Source organism: Mustelus asterias, chromosome 6 (assembly GCF_964213995.1).
Source record: "Mustelus asterias chromosome 6, sMusAst1.hap1.1, whole genome shotgun sequence".
NCBI classification, from domain to species: Eukaryota; Metazoa; Chordata; class Chondrichthyes; order Carcharhiniformes; family Triakidae; genus Mustelus; species Mustelus asterias.
The window spans coordinates 60,734,933-60,755,267 of record NC_135806.1 but is presented as its reverse complement, the minus strand read 5'-3'; the positions used below and the strand labels follow the sequence as shown (position 1 = coordinate 60,755,267).

Here is a 20,335-nt window from a genome sequence, read left to right as displayed (position 1 = left end):
ACAGTCTTGCCTGGTGATTGTCGAGCGGTGTTCATTCATCCGTTGTCGCAGCGTCTGCATAGTTTCCCCAATGTACCATGCCTCGGGACATCCTTTCTTGCAGCGTATCAGGTAGACAACGTTGGCCGAGTTGCAAGAGTATGTACCGTGTACCTGGTGGATGGTGTTCTCACGTGAGATGATGGCATCTGTGTCGATGATCCGGCACGTCTTGCAGAGGTTGCTGTGGCAGGGTTGTGTGGTGTCTTGGTCACTGTTCTCCTGAAGGCTGGGTAGTTTGCTGCGGACAATGGTCTGTTTGAGGTTGTGCGGTTGTTTGAAGGCAAGAAGTGGGGGTGTGGGGATGGCCTTGGCGAGATGTTCGTCTTCATCAATGACATGTTGAAGGCTCCGGAGGAGATGCCGTAGCTTCTCCGCTCCGGGGAAGCACTGGACAACGAAGGGTACTCTGTCCACTGTGTCCCGTGTTTGTCTTCTGAGGAGGTCGGTGCGGTTTTTCGCTGTGGCGCGTTGGAACTGTTGATCAATGAGTCTAGCGCCATATCCTGTTCTTATGAGGGCATCTTTCAGCGTCTGGAGGTGTCTGTTGCGATCCTCCTCATCCGAGCAGATCCTGTGTATACGGAGGGCTTGTCCGTAGGGGATGGCTTCTTTAACGTGTTTAGGGTGGAAGCTGGAGAAGTGGAGCATCGTGAGGTTATCCGTGGGCTTGCGGTACAGTGAGGTGCTGAGGTGACCGTCCTTAATGGAGATGCGCGTGTCCAAGAATGCAACCGATTCCGGAGAGTAGTCTATGGTGAGCCTGATGGTGGGATGGAACTTGTTGATGTCATCATAGAGTTGTTTCAGTGATTGTTCACCATGAGTCCAAAGGAAGAAAATGTCATCGATGTATCTAGTGTATAGCACCGGTTGAAGGTCCCGTGCGGTGAAGAAGTCTTGTTCGAACCTGTGCATGAAGATGTTGGCATATTGAGGTGCAAATTTGGTCCCCATGGCTGTTCCGTGTGTCTGGATGAAGAACTGGTTGTTGAAGGTGAAGATATTGTGGTCCAGGATGAAGCGGATGAGATGTAAAATTGCATCTGGAAACTGGCAGTTGTTGGCGCTGAGCACTGAGGCCGTTGCAGCAATGCCATCGTCATGGGGGATGCTGGTGTAGAGTGCTGAGACATCCATTGTGACGAGGAGCGCTCCTGGTTCAACTGCTCCATGTGTGCCGAGTTTCTGTAGGAAGTCCGTCGTGTCGCGACAAAAGCTGGGGGTTCTTTGTACAATGGTTTTCAGGATGCCCTCGACATAGCCGGAGAGGTTCTCGCACAGGGTCCCATTGCCCGATACGATGGGACGGCCGGGTGTGTTTGCCTTGTGTATCTTCGGGAGGCAGTAGAGATCTCCAACGCGGGGAGTACGTGGGATGAGAGCACGGAGGGTGTTCTGAAGGTCCGGATCAAAGGTCTTGATCAGAGTGTTGAGTTGACGGGTGTGTTCTTTGGTCGGATCTGCAGGTAACTGTCTGTAGTGTTCCTCGTTGTTGAGTTGTCGGTACACTTCTTTGCAGTAATCCGTTCTGTTCAGTATGACGATGGCCCCTCCTTTGTCTGCTGGTTTGATGACAATGTTGCGGTTGGTCTTGAGAGCGTGGATGGCGTTATGTTGTGCTTGGGTGATGTTCGGGGCTGTCTTGTGAGTGCGGCTGATGAATTTGGTGTTGACGCACCTCCTGACGGCTTGGGCATACATGTCAAGTCGAGGGCAGCGGCCTTCCGGAGGAGTCCAATTCGACTCTTCAGGAGAACAGCCTTCAGGAGAACAGTGACCAAGACACCACACAACCCTGCCACAGCAACCTCTGCAAGACGTGCCGGATCATCGACACAGATGCCATCATCTCACGTGAGAACACCATCCACCAGGTACACGGTACATACTCTTGCAACTCGGCCAACGTTGTCTACCTGATACGCTGCAAGAAAGGATGTCCCGAGGCATGGTACATTGGGGAAACTATGCAGACGCTGCGACAACGGATGAATGAACACCGCTCGACAATCACCAGGCAAGACTGTTCTCTTCCTGTTGGGGAGCACTTCAGCGGTCACGGGCATTCGGCCTCTGATATTCGGGTAAGCGTTCTCCAAGGCGGCCTTCGCGACACACGACAGCGCAGAGTCGCGGAGCAGAAACTGATAGCCAGGTTCCGCACACACAAGGACGGCCTCAACCGGGATATTGGGTTTATGTCACACTATTTCACATAAATATTTCTGCTTTTTTCCTCCTGAGTCTTTATCATGCGATCCTAGAATCAGAATTTATGTCACACTATTTGTAACTCCCACAGTTGCGTGGACCTGCAGAGTTTCACTGGCTGTCTTGTCTGGAGACAATACACATCTTTTTAGCCTGTCTTGATGCTCTCTCCACTCCCATTGTTTTGTTTCTTAAAGACTGGATTAGTTGTAAGTATTCGCATTCCAACCATTATTCATGTAAATTGAGTCTGTGTCTTATAAGTTCTGTTTGTGAACAGAATTCCCACTCACCTGAAGAAGGGGCTCAGAGCCTCGAAAGCTTGTGTGGCTTTTGCTACCAAATAAACCTGTTGGACTTTAACCTGGTGTTGTTAAACTTCTTACTGTGTTTACCCCAGTCCAACGCCGGCATCTCCACATAATGATGAGTTGTACAGCCTCCTGCTGTACTGTATCATGATGTGGAGGTGCCGGCGTTGGACAGGGGTAAACACAGTAAGAAGTCTCACAACACCAGGTTAAAGTCCAACAGGCTTAATTGGTAGCACAAGCCACAAGCTTTCGGAGCGCTGCTCCTTCATCAGGTGAGTGGGATTTCAGTTCACAAACAGGGCATATATTCTGTTCAGTATGACGGTGGCCCCTCCTTTGTCTACTGGTTTATATGCCCTGTTTGTGAACTGAAATCCCACTTACCTGACAAGCTAGTGGCTTTGGCTATCAAATAAACCTGTTGGACTTTAACCTGGTGTTGTGAGACTTCTTACTGTACTGTATCATTCCATGATCAGCTGAAGAAAGTCTCGAAATTACTTTGCAGCTTCAACATTATATTCTCTTTGAGCAATTTGAATATTTTAAAAAATGTACAAATTAAAGGGGCAGCCCCTTAGGGTTATTAGAACAAAACGGAGGACACCAGCCGCCCGAAAAATAGATACCCACAACTTTATTCTTCAAGGCCTCCATCGCAATGTCAATCAAGCCCATTAAAGAGCGGCTTCCAGTCACATAGCACAGCGTGCTCTGGACAGCTGCTGCCGGCAATGGGTGGAGGACAGTTCGAAGGTGTTTAACAACACCAGGTTAAAGTCCAACAGGTTTATTTAAACCTGTTGGACTTTAACCTGGTGTTGTTAAACTTCTTACTGTGTTTACCCCAGTCCAACGCCGGCACCTCCACATCATGAAGGACAGTTTGCAGGGCGCGTGCGCTGTGCTGAGGGTGAGTTGAGCGAGCTCGCGCAGGCGCAGACGGCAGCTCGGTCTGGACTGTCGCTGAACTTTGAACTGCCGAAGAAGGGGCGTGGCAAGGTTGGTGGGCGGGGTCAGGGCAAGAGGGCGCCGGCCTCGGCAGGGAACGGGCGTGGCCTAAACTGGGAACGGGCGTGGCCTGGACAAGGAAGGGGTGTGGCCTGTGCGGCGGCGGCGGGCAGGGAGGGGCGTGGCCTGTGTAACGGTCGGAACGGCGGCCGGAGGGAGCGGACTGACTTTGCCGGTGTGGAGGGATGGTGGAGGTGTTCGCAGGTCACACGCTGGTGAATAAAGACGGCGAGGAGGTGGACCCGGAGGAGGCCTTGAAGAATAAAGTTGTGGGTATCTATTTTTCGGGCGGCTGGTGTCCTCCGTGTCGGGATTTCACGCCGCTCCTGTGTGAATTCTACACGGAGCTGGTGCAGGACAGCGAGCCGGCCGCGCAGTTCGAGATCGTCTTCGTGTCTTCAGATAAGAGCGAGGATGATATGGTGAATTACATGGGAGCGATGCACGGAGACTGGCTGGCACTGCCCTGGCACGATGTATACAAACTGTAAGTACAGTAAATGCTGCACGCTGGCCCTGCTACTGCTGATATGGTCAAAGTGTGATGGTATCTATCCCTACCAGGACAAGGAGCATTGGGGATGTGATAGAGCATTGCAGCCCATCAGGTCTGTGTGGAATTGGCAATAACCTTTACACACTTTACAGTCACGAATGCAGTTACTGTACCAGTGAAACGCTTTTAACATTAACCGATTCAGCATACAGATAACCTCAGCCAATGTATACCAGTAGGTTTCTGCCTGATTTGCAGCTTGTGAAGCAGAGTCCCTTGACAGGTTAGTGCGATGAACCTCCAGAAACAATCGCGCCTGACAGCCCACCAAATAACGCGCTCTCTTTTCAGTTTAAATGTGACTACTTAATGCAAGTGCATAGCAAGAACGTGGAACAAGACAATACCGCCCATCAAAGCCTCTTATCCTAACTTGAGTTTTATCCAACCTCTGTTATCCCTAGAGGAGAGATTCTGCATGCATGTTATTTGTCAGCAATATCTTCTCACGCTGTGCTTTGAAATTTTTTTTTTAAACTTTTCTTTCTGGCTCAATTTAATTACGATGTGGAGATGCCGGCGTTGGACTGGGGTAAACACAGTGAGAAGTCCAACAGGTTTATTTGGTAGCAAAAGCCACTAGCTTACTCAATTTAATTACAGCAGTGTCTCAAATCTGGTTGACCAAAATCCGGGGTGGTTTGAAAACCAGACATTTTTTAAGATTGTGCCATGTGTCAATTTTAATTGAGTAAATTTATCAGGATGGTTTGGCTAGGTGCTACATTGGCGCAGTGTGGTGCCTGACTACTTATCCCTTTCCCCACTTGTATTCCACTATTCTATTCCAGCAATCCTGACCCTCACTCGACCTGGAATCCGTAAGATCTAAAAGCGGCTTAGCCTCAGTTCTGAGGTCGTCAGTTTTGAGACACCGTACCTGTGTCTTGTTTGCATGTTCAGAAACTCCTTTGTTATATTGGAAAACCCCGGCCCAATCCCTTGTTTAGATGCTGAAATGGTTTTGAATCATTACGCCGGCAATATTTTATTTTAACGTGTCACCAACTAAAACATCACTTTCTTTTCTGCGAAATTGTGTGTGTAAATGCTGCAATAACTTTCCACCATTGCTTAAAATGCAAATATACCTGCTTTGTCTTTAGTGAACTCTTTAGCAGTTGCATATTATGAGAGAATAAAAAGCTCGGAATGAAGTCCGGCCGTTTCTCACAACAGGGTCTCTCCCTCCGTCAGCCGCCTATTATCTGCTCTGCTGTGGACTCCACCCAACTCATTTAATCTTATGAGGGAGAATAGGCTGAAAGATAAAAAGTTTTGAAACTCGGAAATACCCATCTCATTTTGAGTTCTCTTTTTATTATCCGTTATTGAATGATTCCCTTCTTTAAAGTAAAGTTTCCTAGTCCTTAAAAGCTCAGACAAGCATCCAGGGTAGCCAATGAGGTTAAACTGAGGCTTCACCTGATGCAATTTTTTAAAGCCATCTGGGCCTTTTGGCTAAGATGAAGCGCAGATCGAGCCCGGGAGGGAATGTAATGCTTCATCCTGTCAGCTTGGATCTTGTTTGATCGAGCCCAAGTTGGGATCTGGTTTGTCCCTTACGTGGGGACTCTGATTGGACTTAATTGGCTTTTTGATTAGGAATAAAGTACGAAAAGGCACCAAAAAAACTTAGAGGCCACGTAGAATTTGGTATTTTCCATGTGTTATCTTTATAACCTCAATTATACTCCAAAACAGATATTCATCCACTTTTTTAAAGTTGAGATCAGCTTTCAGGACAAGGAAGTTGCCTCTTCCATGAGAATTGAAGTGAGTTCCTTCACTGTCACCACATGGACTGCAATGGTTCAAGAAGGCAGCTCACCACCATCTTCTCAAGGCCAATTCGGGTTAGGCACTAAATGATGGCCTAGCCAGTGATGCTGACATCACAAGAATGGATGAAAAACAAGATGTAGTTTTGGCCAGATGGGTGATTGTTGAATTTAGGGGTGGATGTACAGTATTGTAATCAGTTTTGATTCAGATTCAGGAACTGCAACTAGAGTTGATGTGCTGGACAATCCTTTGTCTCAGCTTTCCTAACATATTTATGGCAACACCTTACTATACCACAATCCTTGGCTATGTTATAGACATATTTTAGTTTTGACACTTGTTTCAGATTTAAGTAAAGGGCTAAAATAGTTGCAGGAGAGTAATAGAAAGTACATCAGTTAGCTGGTCCTGATGTGTTTGCAGCATTCATTCACTATGTGATAATTTGAAGTATAGAATACTTAACTAGCTTAATGTAAAACAGACTGGGGGACATTTCCTATATGCTGATTTTTTGATCTCAGCTATGCTGTTCACCAGTTGAATTCTTTTCTACAAGAAGAATGAATTTAGTGCCAAAATCTTAGTACAAAGACAGAAATGAAGAACCAGGATACTGAAATTTGAATTTTCTCTAATACAGTTTCACACCCAGCAAAGGAACTCTATTAATAGATTTAGTATTACCCCTTTATATTTTATACTCCATAAGCTTTTGCAAGACAGTTCTGTGTATGGTTGTGTGTGTGTGTCCGTCCATCCATGAGGCCTATTCCTGCAAGACAAAAGTATTTCATTTACTGTAAAGTGTTTTGGGACATTTAGTGATTGTGAAAAGTGTTACGTAAATGCAAGTCTATCTTTTCAATTTTTCGACTGGCCTCTTGGTTTTTCCTGTGTTACTGAGCTATGAAGTATAGTTTGAATAGTTCTGATCCATGAGAGGGAATGAAATAGATCTGAATATTTTAGAAGGTGGGGGATTTGTGCCAATTGGTGACTGGTTCAAACTTTAATAAACTTCAGGAGTAGAGACTTAAGTAATTATAATTGTCATCTGAACCATGAGATGATACAACATTGAAAGTAGTCTTTTGTTAGTATGTGTTGTGGGTTTAAGAGACTGAGTTGTTTTATCTTATTCCTGATCCTTTATTAGTTGCTGGTAGCAGGTGTCAAGGTGAACTTTCTCCACAGTTAAATGATTGACAGTGGTGGTGTGATTTACTGTAATCCAAGTTAAACGTCTTAGCCTTTGTAGGAGACCCATAAGTTGCTCTACATTCAGTTTTAGATTTATTCACAAACAATACAAATGTATAGCTTATAAGTCTATAACTAGTGTTTCCAATATGTTTTTAAGTAATTATCCAATGGGTGCCACCAACCTGCATACACTTACTCTTAATTTGTACAATTAGCAACCCACAGTGGCTTTATCAAGCAAGAGCACTTTTAAAGTTTAAAGTTTATTATTAATGTAATTAACACTGCAATAGTTACTGTGAAAAGGAATGGTGAATAAGATCCCTTTCAATAATGGTTTTGAATACAATTCAATATGAAATGGAATAATCTATTTCATTCCTACTTAAGATCACTGATTTTAGAACGCAAAGGTTCGTCATTTGGTTCAATCCTCTGGAAGAACTATCCATTTAGTCTGATTTCCTTGTGCACTTTTAATTTTTCTTTACAAATATTTAAAAGCGTTTATGGAATCTATTTTCACTGCCGTTTCAGGTAGGTATCTTAGCAACCCTCTACATAAAAACAAACCTAAGTCCCTCTCTTCATATTTTTGATGATAAATTGATAATAAGAGCCTTGCTGATGATCTTTGGTTGCTATTATAGTCTCTTGTATCCTCACAATGGCTTTGACCTGTTTTTTTAAAACAAAGGAAAGAGAGACTTCATATAGTGTCTTTCAAGATCACAGAACATGTCCAATCATCTCCAGAAAATGCTGGAAAATCTCAGCAAGTCTGACAGCATCTGTGGAGAGAGAATAGAGCCAATGTTTTGAAATGTTGGCTCAATCCTCTCTCCACAGATACTGTCAGACCTGCTGAGATTTTCCAGCATTTTCTGTTTTTGTTTTAGTTTCCAGCACCTGCAGTATTTTGCCTTTATCTTAATGTCCAAACACCTTTCTGCTAAGAAATTACTTTTGAATCATTGTTGTAATACAAGGAAACATGCATTGGTTTATACGCAGCAAACTTCACATGTAGCAACTAAATAAATGACTAGATCATTTGTTTTCTCAGCGATTATGCCATTTGATCTTTTACATCCACCTGAGAGAGATTTAATGCATTATCCGAAAGGCAACTCCAACAGGGCAGCACTTCTTCAGCATTGCACTGAAGTGTCAACCTGGGTTATGCACTCAAATCACAACCTTCTGAGTCATGCAAGAATGTTACCACTGAGATGTAGCTGACACAAAGTAGAGCACCCAAAACTGGACATGGCATTCTAACTGTGACCTAATCAATAATATGTTTAGTATTACCCCTTTGTTTTTGTTCTCAGTACTACATATAAAATTGAGAATCCTTTTTTTTAACATCTTTATAAAATTGTCCATCTTCTGTATCTAAATCTCTGTGTTGTTGCATTATTTCTTCTTTACCACTCAATGGGAATCAATGATATTGATAAAACCTACTTCTATAAATGTCATTAGTTTCCACGTGAACCACAATCTCTTGTAGTTCTCCTTTCATTCCAGAATCTTTTGTTTTTGCTCTGTGATTTTTCAAATCTTGGCACTTGGGAAGCAATGGCCCATTTGCATCTCTGAATGTGTCTACAAAAGAAACTATCTCTATTCCCCTTGACTATAGAATTCACTTGTATCATCCCTTCCTTGTTACTGATACTGATCCCCTTGGGTAACTATTCCTCAGTTCCCATTATCATTCATGGTTACCCTCCTTGGTGTCACCCATTTTGTTTATCTCACTAGTCTTGCTGTATCCTATTTAGTAGATCCGAGCATCGAGGAATGATCCCAACATTCATTCACATTCACTCACTGTCAACAGTTACTGAGCACTTGGAAAATATGAGCTGATCAAAGAATCATAATAGATTTATGAAGGGTAGGTTTTGTCTGACATTTTTAGGATGTTACTAACATAGTGTACAAGGAAGTACCTACGGATATTGCCTATGTGGACATCCAGAGGTATTTGTTAATTTTCCAGGAGACAGAAAGTAGGGAATGTTTTCTGTTTGGCAGGATGTAACAAGTGGTGTTCCACCAGAAGTCTGTAGCAGGGTTTTAGCTTTTCACCATATTTGTTTATGATTTAGATGAAAAAATAGAAAGTCATATGTCCAAGTTCACGAGTAACACTTAGTTAAGTGGTGCACTAAGCTGTACAAAAGAAGAAAGGAAAGACTCTGGGATATGCAAAATGCTTTACAGTCAGTGAGTACTTTTAAAGTATAATCCTTATTGTAATATAGGAACGGCAACTACACAAGATAAATACAAGTCTTGTGGCTCAGGAAGTAGCACCTCTGGCTTTCTGCCAGATGGCTCAACGTTCAAGTCCTACTCAAGGAATTGACAGCATTGGAAGACCCCTCACTGGTGCAGGCAAGCCAGCATATGTATTGGTGCTGGTGCTCAGTTCAAATAAATGGCGAGTGATATGATTAACTGTGGAGAAACAAAGGGATCTGAATGCTCATGTGTGCAGATAACTAAAAGCAATTATGCAGCCACAGAAAGCTACAGTTTGTACTGGCATAAGGAACATCTAGAACATAGAACAGTACAGCACAGAACAGGCCCTTCGGCCCACGATGTTGTGCCGAGCTTTATCTGAAACCAAGATCAAGCTATCCCACTCCCTATCATCCGGGTGTGCTTCATGTGCCTATCCAATAACCGCTTAAATGTTCCTAAAGTGTCTGACTCCACTATCACTGCAGGCAGTCCATTCCACACCCCAACCACTCTCAGCGGAAAGAACCCACCTCTGATATCCTTCCTATATCTCCCACCATGAACCCTATAGTTATGCCCCCTTGTAATAGCTCCATCCACCCGAGGAAATAGTCTTTGAACGTTCACTCTATCTATCCTCTTCATCATTTTATAAACCTCTATTAAGTCTCCCCTCAGCCTCCTCCGCTCCAGAGAGAACAGCCCTTGCTCCCTCAACCTTTCCTCATAAGACCTACCCTCCAAACCAGGCAGCATCCTGGTAAATCTCCTCTGCACTCTTTCCAGCGCTTCCACATCCTTCTTATAGTGAGGTGACCAGAACTGCACACAATATTCCAAATCTAATAGAATGTTAACCTTTATTTCAAGAAGGTAGTAACTGAAAAATCAGAACGTTTTGTGTAAATTGAACAAAACCATTGTTAGGCTCCATCTAGAGTACTGCATTCAATTTTGGGCACCAAATTTTAGGAAAAATATATTGGTGTTAATGGGGCTAACCTTGCTGTATTCCTGAAAGTGTTTACAAGCTCTTCACTGCTAACTTGCGCTACCAAATTTTGTCATTAGCAGTTTTGACATTATAGTACCAATATCTGAGATGATATTCATGTTGATAAGAGCACTGCTCTTAATACTGTTTCCAGAGGGAATATAACTGTTTGCATACCTCCAGTTAGAAAACTATCCACAGTGTTAACCATTACTTTATTTTCGTTGGGCCAATTTCCTATTCATGTTGTTAGATTTTCTGTTTTCCCTGGTGCTTTCATTTTATCAATTGATCTGTTGTGTTGCACTTCATTAAATGCCTTTTAAAACCCATATGCACACTATATATCAAGTTTGCATTATCAATAGTTTTCTTGTGACGGGTTCTATTAAATTTGCTGGACATAATCTACATGGGAGACCAGCTTGTTATTTTGATTTGATTTATTATTGTCACATATATTAGTATACAAGGAAATGTATTGTTTCTTGCACGCTGTACAGACAAAGCATACCTTACATAGAGAAGGAAACGTGAGAGTGCAGAATGTAGTGTTACAATCATAGCTAGGGTGTAGAAAAAAAGCAACTTAATGCAAGAGAAGTCCATTCAAAAGTCGATGACAGCAGCAGGGAAGAAGCTGTTCTTGAGTCGGTTGGTACGTGACCTCAGAATTTCTCCCGATGGAAGAAGGTGGAAGAGAGTGTGTCCAGGGCGCGTGGGGTCCTTACTTATGCTGGCTGACATATAAATAATGTGATCTAGGTTCCAACTATTCCTATAAATATTGTCACCCTCTCTATTTTGAATTATAGAACATAGAACATAGAACATTACAGCGCAGAACAGGCCCTTCGGCCCACGATGTTGCACCGACCAGTTAAAAAAAAACTGTGACCCTCCAACCTAAACCAATTTCTTTTCGTCCATGAACCTATCTACGGATCTCTTAAACGCCCCCAAACTAGGCGCATTTACTACTGATGCTGGCAGGGCATTCCAATCCCTCACCACCCTCTGGGTAAAGAACCTACCCCTGACATCGGTTCTATAACTACCCCCCCTCAATTTAAAGCCATGCCCCCTCGTGCTGGATTTCTCCATCAGAGGAAAAAGGCTATCACTATCCACCCTATCTAAACCTCTAATCATCTTATATGTTTCAATAAGATCCCCTCTTAGCCGCCGCCTTTCCAGCGAAAACAATCCCAAATCCCTCAGCCTCTCCTCATAGGATCTCCCCTCCATACCAGGCAACATCCTGGTAAACCTCCTCTGCACCCTCTCCAAAGCCTCCACATCCTTCCTGTAATGTGGGGACCAGAACTGCACACAGTACTCCAAGTGCGGCCGCACCAGAGTTGTGTACAGTTGCAACATAACGCTACGACTCCTAAATTCAATCCCCCTACCAATAAACGCCAAGACACCATATGCCTTCTTAACAACCTTATCTACTTGATTCCCAACTTTCAGGGATCTATGCACACATACACCTAGATCCCTCTGCTCCTCCACACTATTCAAAGTCCTCCCGTTAGCCCTATACTCAACACATCTGTTATTCCTACCAAAGTGAATTACCTCACACTTCTCCGCATTAAACTCCATCCGCCACCTCTCGGCCCAACTTTGCAACCTGTCTAAGTCTTCCTGCAAACTACGACACCCTTCCTCACTGTCTACCACACCACCGACTTTGGTGTCATCAGCAAATTTGCTAATCCACCCAACTATACCCTCATCCAGATCATTAATAAATATTACAAACAGCAGTGGCCCCAAAACAGATCCCTGAGGTACACCACTTGTAACCGCACTCCATGATGAATATTTACTATCAACCACCACCCTCTGTTTCCTATCCGCTAGCCAATTCCTGATCCAATTTCCTAGATCACCCCCAATCCCATACATCTGCATTTTCTGCAGAAGCCTACCATGGTGAACCTTATCAAACGCCTTACTAAAATCCATATATACCACGTCCACTGCCTTGCCCCCATCCACCTCCTTGGTCACTTTCTCAAAAAACTCAATAAGGTTAGTAAGGCACGACCTACCTGCCACAAAACCATGCTGACTATCACCTATCAATTCATTACTCTCCAAATAACTATAAATCCTATCCCTTATAATTTTTTCCAACATCTTGCCGACAACAGAAGTGAGACTCACCGGTCTATAATTCCCGGGGAAGTCTCTGTTCCCCTTCTTAAACAATGGGACAACATTCGCTAACCTCCAATCTTCTGGTACTATACCAGAGGCCAACGACGACCTGAAGATCAGAGCCAGAGGCTCTGCAATCACTTCTCTTGCCTCCCAGAGAATCCTTGGATAAATCCCATCCGGACCAGGGGATTTATCTATTTTCAGACCCTCCAGAATATCCTGCACATCCTCCTTATCAACTGTAATACTGTCTATTCTACTCCCTTGCAACCCAGTGTCCTCCTCAGCTATATTCATGTCCCCTTGCGTGAACACCGAAGAGAAATATTGGTTCAATGCTTCACCAATCTCCTCCGGTTCCACACATAACTTCCCTCTGCCATCTATAACTGGCCCTAAACTTGCCCTAACCAACCTTCTGTTCTTGACATACCTATAGAACGCCTTAGGATTCTCTTTAACCCTATCCGCCAAAGTCTTCTCATGTCCCCTTTTAGCCCTTCTAAGCTCGCTCTTCAACTCCCTCTTAGCCAATCTAAATTATTAATTACTGAAATTATGACAAATGTTAACATGTAGCTGAACAATAAGTATTGGAGTGCTGATAGTTAACAATATGCTTTATAACCTGAGCTTTGCTGACGACACCACCGTAGTGGGTTGGATCTCAAACAATGACGATGCAGAGTACAGGAATGAGATGGAGAATCTAGTGAACTGGTGCGGCAACAATAATCTCTCCCTCAATGTCAACAAAACGAAGGAGATTGTCATCGACTTCAGGATGCGCAAAGGAGAACATGCCCCTGTCTACATTAATGGGGACGAAGTAGAAAGGGTCGAGAGCTTCAAGTTTTTAGATGTCCAGACCACCAACAACCTGTCCTGGTCCCCCCCATGCCGACATTATAGTTAAGAAAGCCCACCAATGCCTCTACTTTCTCAGAAGACTAAGGAAATTTGGCATGTCAGCTACGACTCTCACCAACTTTTACAGATGCACCATAGAAAGCATACTTTCTGGTTGTATCACAGCTTGGTATGGCTCCTGCTCTGCCCAAGACTGCAAGAAACTACAAAAGGTCGTGAATGTAGCCAATCCATCACGCAAACCAGCCTCCCATCCATTGACTCTGTCTACACTTCCCGCTGCCTCGGCGAAGCAGCCAGCATAATTAAGGACCCCACGCACCCCAGACATTCTCTCTTCCACCTTCTTCCTTAGGGAAAAAGATACAAAAGTCTGAGGTCACATACCAACCGACTCAAGAACAGCTTCTTCCCTGCTGCTGTCAGACTTTTGAATGGACTTACCTTGCATTAAGTTGATCTTTCTCTACACCCTAGCTATGACTGTAACACTACATTCTGCACTCTCTCGTTTCCTTTTCTATGAATGGTATGTTTTGTCTGTATGGCGCGCAATAAACAATACTTTTCACTGTGTTAATACATGTGACAATAATAAATCAAATCAGTATTGATCTTATTTGTGCAAGCCTTTTAAAAATATATCCATGTTACTAATTATATTTCTGAAATGGTACCACCTAAGTATCACAAAGCAAAACAGATTTGAAAAAATAATGGGAGATGAGATAATTTAGGTGAAAATTCTAAGGTACAGGTGTTCCGAATATTGAATTATAACACTGTTTTTCTGATCAGCTATCAAAATGATGTGAACATTTGTATACTATTTCTATACTTTCTAAATTCTTTCTTTAGACGTGGGCGTTGCTGGCTGGCCCAGCATTTATTGCCCATCCCTTGCCCTTGAGAGGGCATTTAGAGTCACATTGATGTGGGTCTAGAGTCACAGATAGGCCATGCGCTATTGTTGGTAAATTCTGCTAAGGAAGACTGCCAGCTGTAGAAATGGAAGTCAACAGAGAGAGAGGTAGGCTTCTGCAGAGGAAAGTTTGTGTATTTAGCTGTAATATTTTATAGCTATATTTTCCAAGATGTTTAATATGTTATAAATTCACTTGTTAGTTTGCTGGGTCAGAAAGCAACACATCTGTCAAAATTAATTTCAGCAACTTTAATCTGTAGTGCTTCTAATTCTAGATCAGTAACTGAAAGGTTGGTGAGAGGGAGAAATAATTAGGTTGATTTTGCATGGTTCACTTCTAGAATTATAGAATCCCTACAGTACAGAAGGAAGCCATTTGGCCCATTGAGCCTGCACCGATAACAATCCCACCCAGGCCCTATCCTCATAACCCCACATATTTACTCTGCTAATCCCCCTGACGCTGTGGGTCAATTTATCATGGCCAATCCACCTAACCCACACATCTTTGGAGTGTGGGAGGAAACCGGCGCACCTGGAGGACACCCACGCAGACACGGGATTAATGTGCAAATTCCATATAGACAGTCACCCAAGGTCGGAATTGAACGCAGGTGTCTGGCGCTGTGAGGCAGCAGTGCTGACCACTGCGCCACCGTGCAACCCATTGATTGATAGTGATGGCTTTTCTCCTTGTTGAATATCTGAAACCAAATTAGCATGCTTAACTGAACGGAAAATAGTCATTTATAGTTTAAAATTTTGCATTCTGGAATTGCATGTATGGCATTTTGGGTGTGATGTTGCTATACACAAGATGTTAATGTTTTAAAAGATAAATTATTAATGAAAATCAAACAACGTTTTAATTTTTTTCAAATTAAAGAGTAGTTGCAATGTACATATTGCAAGCTTTCAGGCTTAAAACACCCCAAAGTTTTCTACTTCTGTATCCATCCCTGTAATGTTTTCTACTACCTAAATGTGTTTCTGCGGAAGGGTGATTTGATGATTAATTTTAAACATGTAATCTTTGGCCTGGATTCTCTTACTTGCAGCAGGACTAATGGTGGGATTTTCTGGTTGTGCCCGCCCTGAGACTGGAAATTCCCACCCAAGGTCAACAGACCGTTAGATAGTCCGTTCCACCCACGAGCATTCCTGCAGCAGGCAGGACTTGAAAATGTACCCATAGGTCATAAGAGTTGTTGAAGCACAGCAAGGAGTCATTCAACTCACTAGGTCCATGCTGGTTGTCTGTGGAATGATCCACTCTGTTCCATTTTCCCCTCTCTATCTCCATAATTGTGCAAGTTTATTTCCCTGGAATGCCTGAACTGTTTTTTTAAAATTGTCTCTGTTTCTACTACCCTGGTAGGCAGTGAGTTCCAAATCACGACCACTCACTGCGTTTTGAAATAAATTATTCCTCTCATTTTGTCCCCTCTGCATATATTGCCCAGTACCTTAAATCTGTGTGCCTTATCCTTGTACCATCAGCTAATGGGAACTCTTGTACAGCTCCATCAGATTTCCCATAACTTTTGTTGCTCCAAGGAGTAAAACCTCAGCTTCTCCCTTATAGCTAGATTCCGTTATCTCTATAACCATTCTGGTAAATCTTCTCTGCATTCTCTCAAGGACTTTTGCATCCTTCCTAAAATGTAGTGACCAGTCTATACTTTTGTTCTCAATCCCTCTACTTATGAAGCCCAAGATCCCATATGCTTTGCTCATTACTCGCTCAATGTGTCCTACCGCTTTCAAAGATATGTGCACATGATCCCCAAGGTCCCTCTGCCCTGCACACACACTAGAACTGTATCATTAATTATTTATGCCTATCCTTCTCCCTTCTGCCAAAATGTATCATTTCATGCTTCTCAGTATTAAATTCAATCTGCTGCTTGCCTACCCATTCTGCCAGCCTATTTATGCCCTGTTGCAGTCAATTAATATCATTCTCACTGTTTGCTACACATCCAAATGTTGCTATAACTGGTAAATTTTGAAAATTTACCCTCTATTCCAAGTATATCAATAAAAGCAGTGGTCCTAACATTGATCCTTGGGCACACCTCGGACTATCATCCTTCAGCATGGAAAGAAGTCATTTTCTATCTTCATGCCAATAGTTTTCATCAAAGCTGTCACTGGTTGTTGTATTCATTGAGTCTCAACATCATTAATCAGCTTTTTACGTGGTACTTTATCAAATATTTTTTCTTAAAATCCATTCCTTTCCTTAATCAACCTTTTCTGTTATGTCATGAAAAACTCAACCTGCCTTTTACAAATTCATGCAAGTTCCCCTTAATTAACTCAAACCTCTCCAGATGCCGAATAATGTTTTCTGGATTATTGCTTTCAAAACCTTGCACACCACTGATAAGCTGACTAGCCTGTTGTTACGATTCCCTAAACCTCTGGCTCCTCCACATATCTAGGGAAGATTGGAAGATTATGGCAAGCCTTTCCAATATCTCCACTCCCACTTTCTTTAGAAACCTGGAATCAAACCAGCCGAACCAGGCAGCCTTTCCAGTGCATAGCTAGCCTTTCAAGTGCATCATTCCAGTGCAATCCATTCATGACCTCCACTTTGTCTTCTACTGATACTTTCTCAGCATTTTGTTCCTTAGTAAACACTAATACCAAATACTCATGAGATATTCTACCTTTGTCTTGTGCTTCTAAGCACATATTGCTTTCTTTGTCCCTTATAGGCCCCACTCTGACTTTCACTACCCTCTTACTATTTACATGCCAGTAGAAGATTTTTGCTGTTTACTTTTATTTTAAGTGCCATTCTATTCGCATATTATCCCTTTGCTAGTCATATTTTCCTCTTCACTCCCCAAATCTTCTTATTTAGCCTGCTTATTGCTTAAAAAGAATTCACCCAATTTCCCCTCTTTGTTTCATCATATTCTGTATCTACCTTGTTATGCAAGATGGCTTGGATTTAGCACTCCTATTTTTCACAGGAATGTACCTAGCCTGTACCTGAAATATCTGTTCCCTAAAGATCACCCATGATTCCATTAGTTTTTCTGTCAAATTTTGGTTCCATTTTACCCAGGCTAGATCCTTTCTCATTCAATTGAAGTTAGCTCTCTTTCAATTTAGAAGCTCTACTTTAGGTTATGTTTTGCTCTTCTCCATTACTAATATGAGCCTTCTGATATAATGATTACTCTTACTCAAGTTTCCTCCCACAGATCCTTGTTCAACTTGGCCCATCTCATTTCTCAGCCCCAGATCCAACAACACCTCCTCGCTAGTTGGACTGAGAATATATTGGCCAAATAAATCATCTTGAACACACTTCAACATCTCTCCCTACTCTTACCCGTTACTCTAACATTATCCTAAATGATAATTTGGTAATTAAAGATCCCCAATATCACCATTCTATAGTCCTTGCAAATCTCTGATTTCCTGTCGGCTTCTCCTTTTATCTCCCTCTCTCACTATTTGAGACCTATTATGCCCTTTTTAAAAAACTCTAACTAAATGAATTGCGTACTTGCTCCTTCAAGATATCCTGTCATTCTGTCAAATCTGTGGAATTTCCTGCCCAGTGAAACATTCAGGCTACCTCGTTGAATGTTTTTAAGGCAGAGATAGATAGATTTTCGAACAGTAAAGGAATTAAGGATTCTGGTTTGTGGACGGATAAGTGGAGCTGAGTCCACGAAAAGATCAGCCATGATCTTATTGAATGGTGGAGCAGGCTCGAGGGGCCAGATGGCCTACTCCTGCTCCTCATTCTTCTGTTATTCCAACACTATTAGTTTTTATCTTTTTACCTTCCTTTGATCACCTCAATAACTGAGCAACCAATTTGCAAATGAAAGCACTGATCAGAAAAAATAGGGCAAAAGTCATGGATAACAGAAAACATGGATAACAGAGGCTGCTCTGTAACCTGGCTGTTTTACTAACAGTCTATTTTTTTCCTTCTATCAGGGAGTTGAAGAAGAAATACTGCATTACAGCAATTCCAAAACTGGTGATTGTAAAGCAGAATGGGGATGTCATCACTGACAAAGGTCGTAAGCAGATACGAGATCAGGGCATGGCGTGCTTCAGGAACTGGATCGAGGTGGCAGAAATTTTCCAGAACTTTACAGTTGATTGACCGTTGACATGAAATATACTGTAGAAAATACCTGTGACATTTGAATGTAAATTTTATAGCTGAAGCATAGGTCTGCAACAAAAAGGAAGTTCTAGCTTTCCATGCACATTCTCATTTTAAATAAAGCTCTATAACCAAACATAGCAAACTATGCAATTATAAACAAACAATTTGTGGTATTTTGAAATGTTTCTTCTAAAATTTAAATATAATAGAAAAGAGCAAATATTTCTACTGCATAAATATGGTAAAATAGTTTTTATTAAAGACATATTAATCCTAATGTTTTTGATCTTGTGTTTTTTTTCAAATTGCCAGATTGGATAGTGAGACAGCAGTAAATACAATCACTTTATCTGCATGAAGTAGACTTGCTTTTAACATGATGTCATTATGGCCCAGATATTCCAGCGTTTGCTTCATCCCAAGATGCACTTCAGGATCACATGGCAGTCCTGATGCAATGACTGTGGAAACTGCTCAAAAAGTTTGAACTACTTAGGACCCTCTGGAAAAAATCTTCAACTCAGTGTTAAAGAGTTTAGAGGTGAAAGGAGAGGTGTAATTCCTGTTTAATCTTTAATTGATTTGTAACATGTAGAACCAAGACATAAACTGTACAAATTAGGTATTTTTAGGATTATTGCAATTGGGAATCTTGTGATTATTGCAAGGGATGTTAGTGGGAACTTTGACATTTACAGACACAGGAAACCAGAGTAACTGGAATACTGAAAGAAGGAGATAATGCTAGATAGTTCTAGAAAATGAGTAGTATAAGTAAAAAGACAAATGCCTTTTTTAAAAGATGTTTTTCTTTAAATTTTTCTGTTTTACATTTGCCACAAGACGCAACAAATTCCCAAAATCTAGTACAGTACAGAGTAATCATTATTTGGCATTAGCATACAGAAAAAAAAGCAAATATTCATACAAATGATTCAACTTATCAATCATTGTAGTTGGTGTCTCCTCTTGTACGGAAAAGAAAGGATACCAGAAAGGGTGGGGATCTCAAGATAACTGGAAAAAGCCATAAGCACATAGCCCCATGGTGCACACCCTGCTACCCAGGATAATAGAGTCAGAGCCACACAGTATATGGGATCCTCCCGACGAGAAAAAGGAAACCCTCTAGGATTAACTATAATAAATCAGAGCCAATATCAACAACCCACCTAACTGGATAAAGAAAGAACATCAGAATTGTCCAATGGACACCAGACGTAATCTTTCAGCATACACTTCCGCAGGAAGGATACCAGAAACAAAACAACATAACGTCACAAGGAACAGGATACTTTTCCCCTTAAAGGGAGCCCAAACCTGGAAGGTGGATAGACTGGAAGTCTTCATATAAGACCACTTGGAGAAGGCGACCAAAACTGAAAGTCACTTCAACCTCGGCCATTGAGCTCCAGTATGCAGATAATACTTGTGTATGCACTCACTCAGACTGAGTACCAGGGCATTGTCAACTCCTTCGCTGAAGGATACCTGAAAACGATGGTTCTCTTCCAACCAGCTCCTATTGATTGCGATCAACGGTGATATCATGGAAAATGTTGACCATTTTCCATATCGTGACTTTGACTAAGGCTGACGTACATGACAAATTTCATCATTGCCTTCAATGTGCCAACTCTGCTATTAGCCCACTGAGGAAAGGAGCACATAAGGACCAGGATCTCAAATCCCAAGATTAAGATCATGTAGCAGTATTCCTTGTGCTGCTTCCCTTGAACCATTCTGATGAAGCCTTTTGTCCCTTGCAGAAAGGAAGAGGGCAAAGGAATAGAATATATTTTCTCATTTAGCATTTCACAAATTAAATAACATT

At 42.2% G+C, this 20,335-nt stretch overlaps 1 protein-coding gene across 1 annotated transcript; it reads left to right on the top strand.

The window, feature by feature from the left end:
- The first annotated feature begins 3,720 nt into the window (after window positions 1-3,720).
- nxnl2 (nucleoredoxin like 2) lies at window positions 3,721-18,639 on the top strand. Its single transcript, XM_078215397.1, has 2 exons — window positions 3,721-4,065; window positions 18,324-18,639. Exons 1-2 carry the CDS (start codon window positions 3,764-3,766, stop codon window positions 18,493-18,495), a joined length of 474 nt encoding a protein of 157 aa, XP_078071523.1. The 5' UTR covers window positions 3,721-3,763; the 3' UTR covers window positions 18,496-18,639.
- The last annotated feature ends 1,696 nt before the right edge of the window (window positions 18,640-20,335 follow it).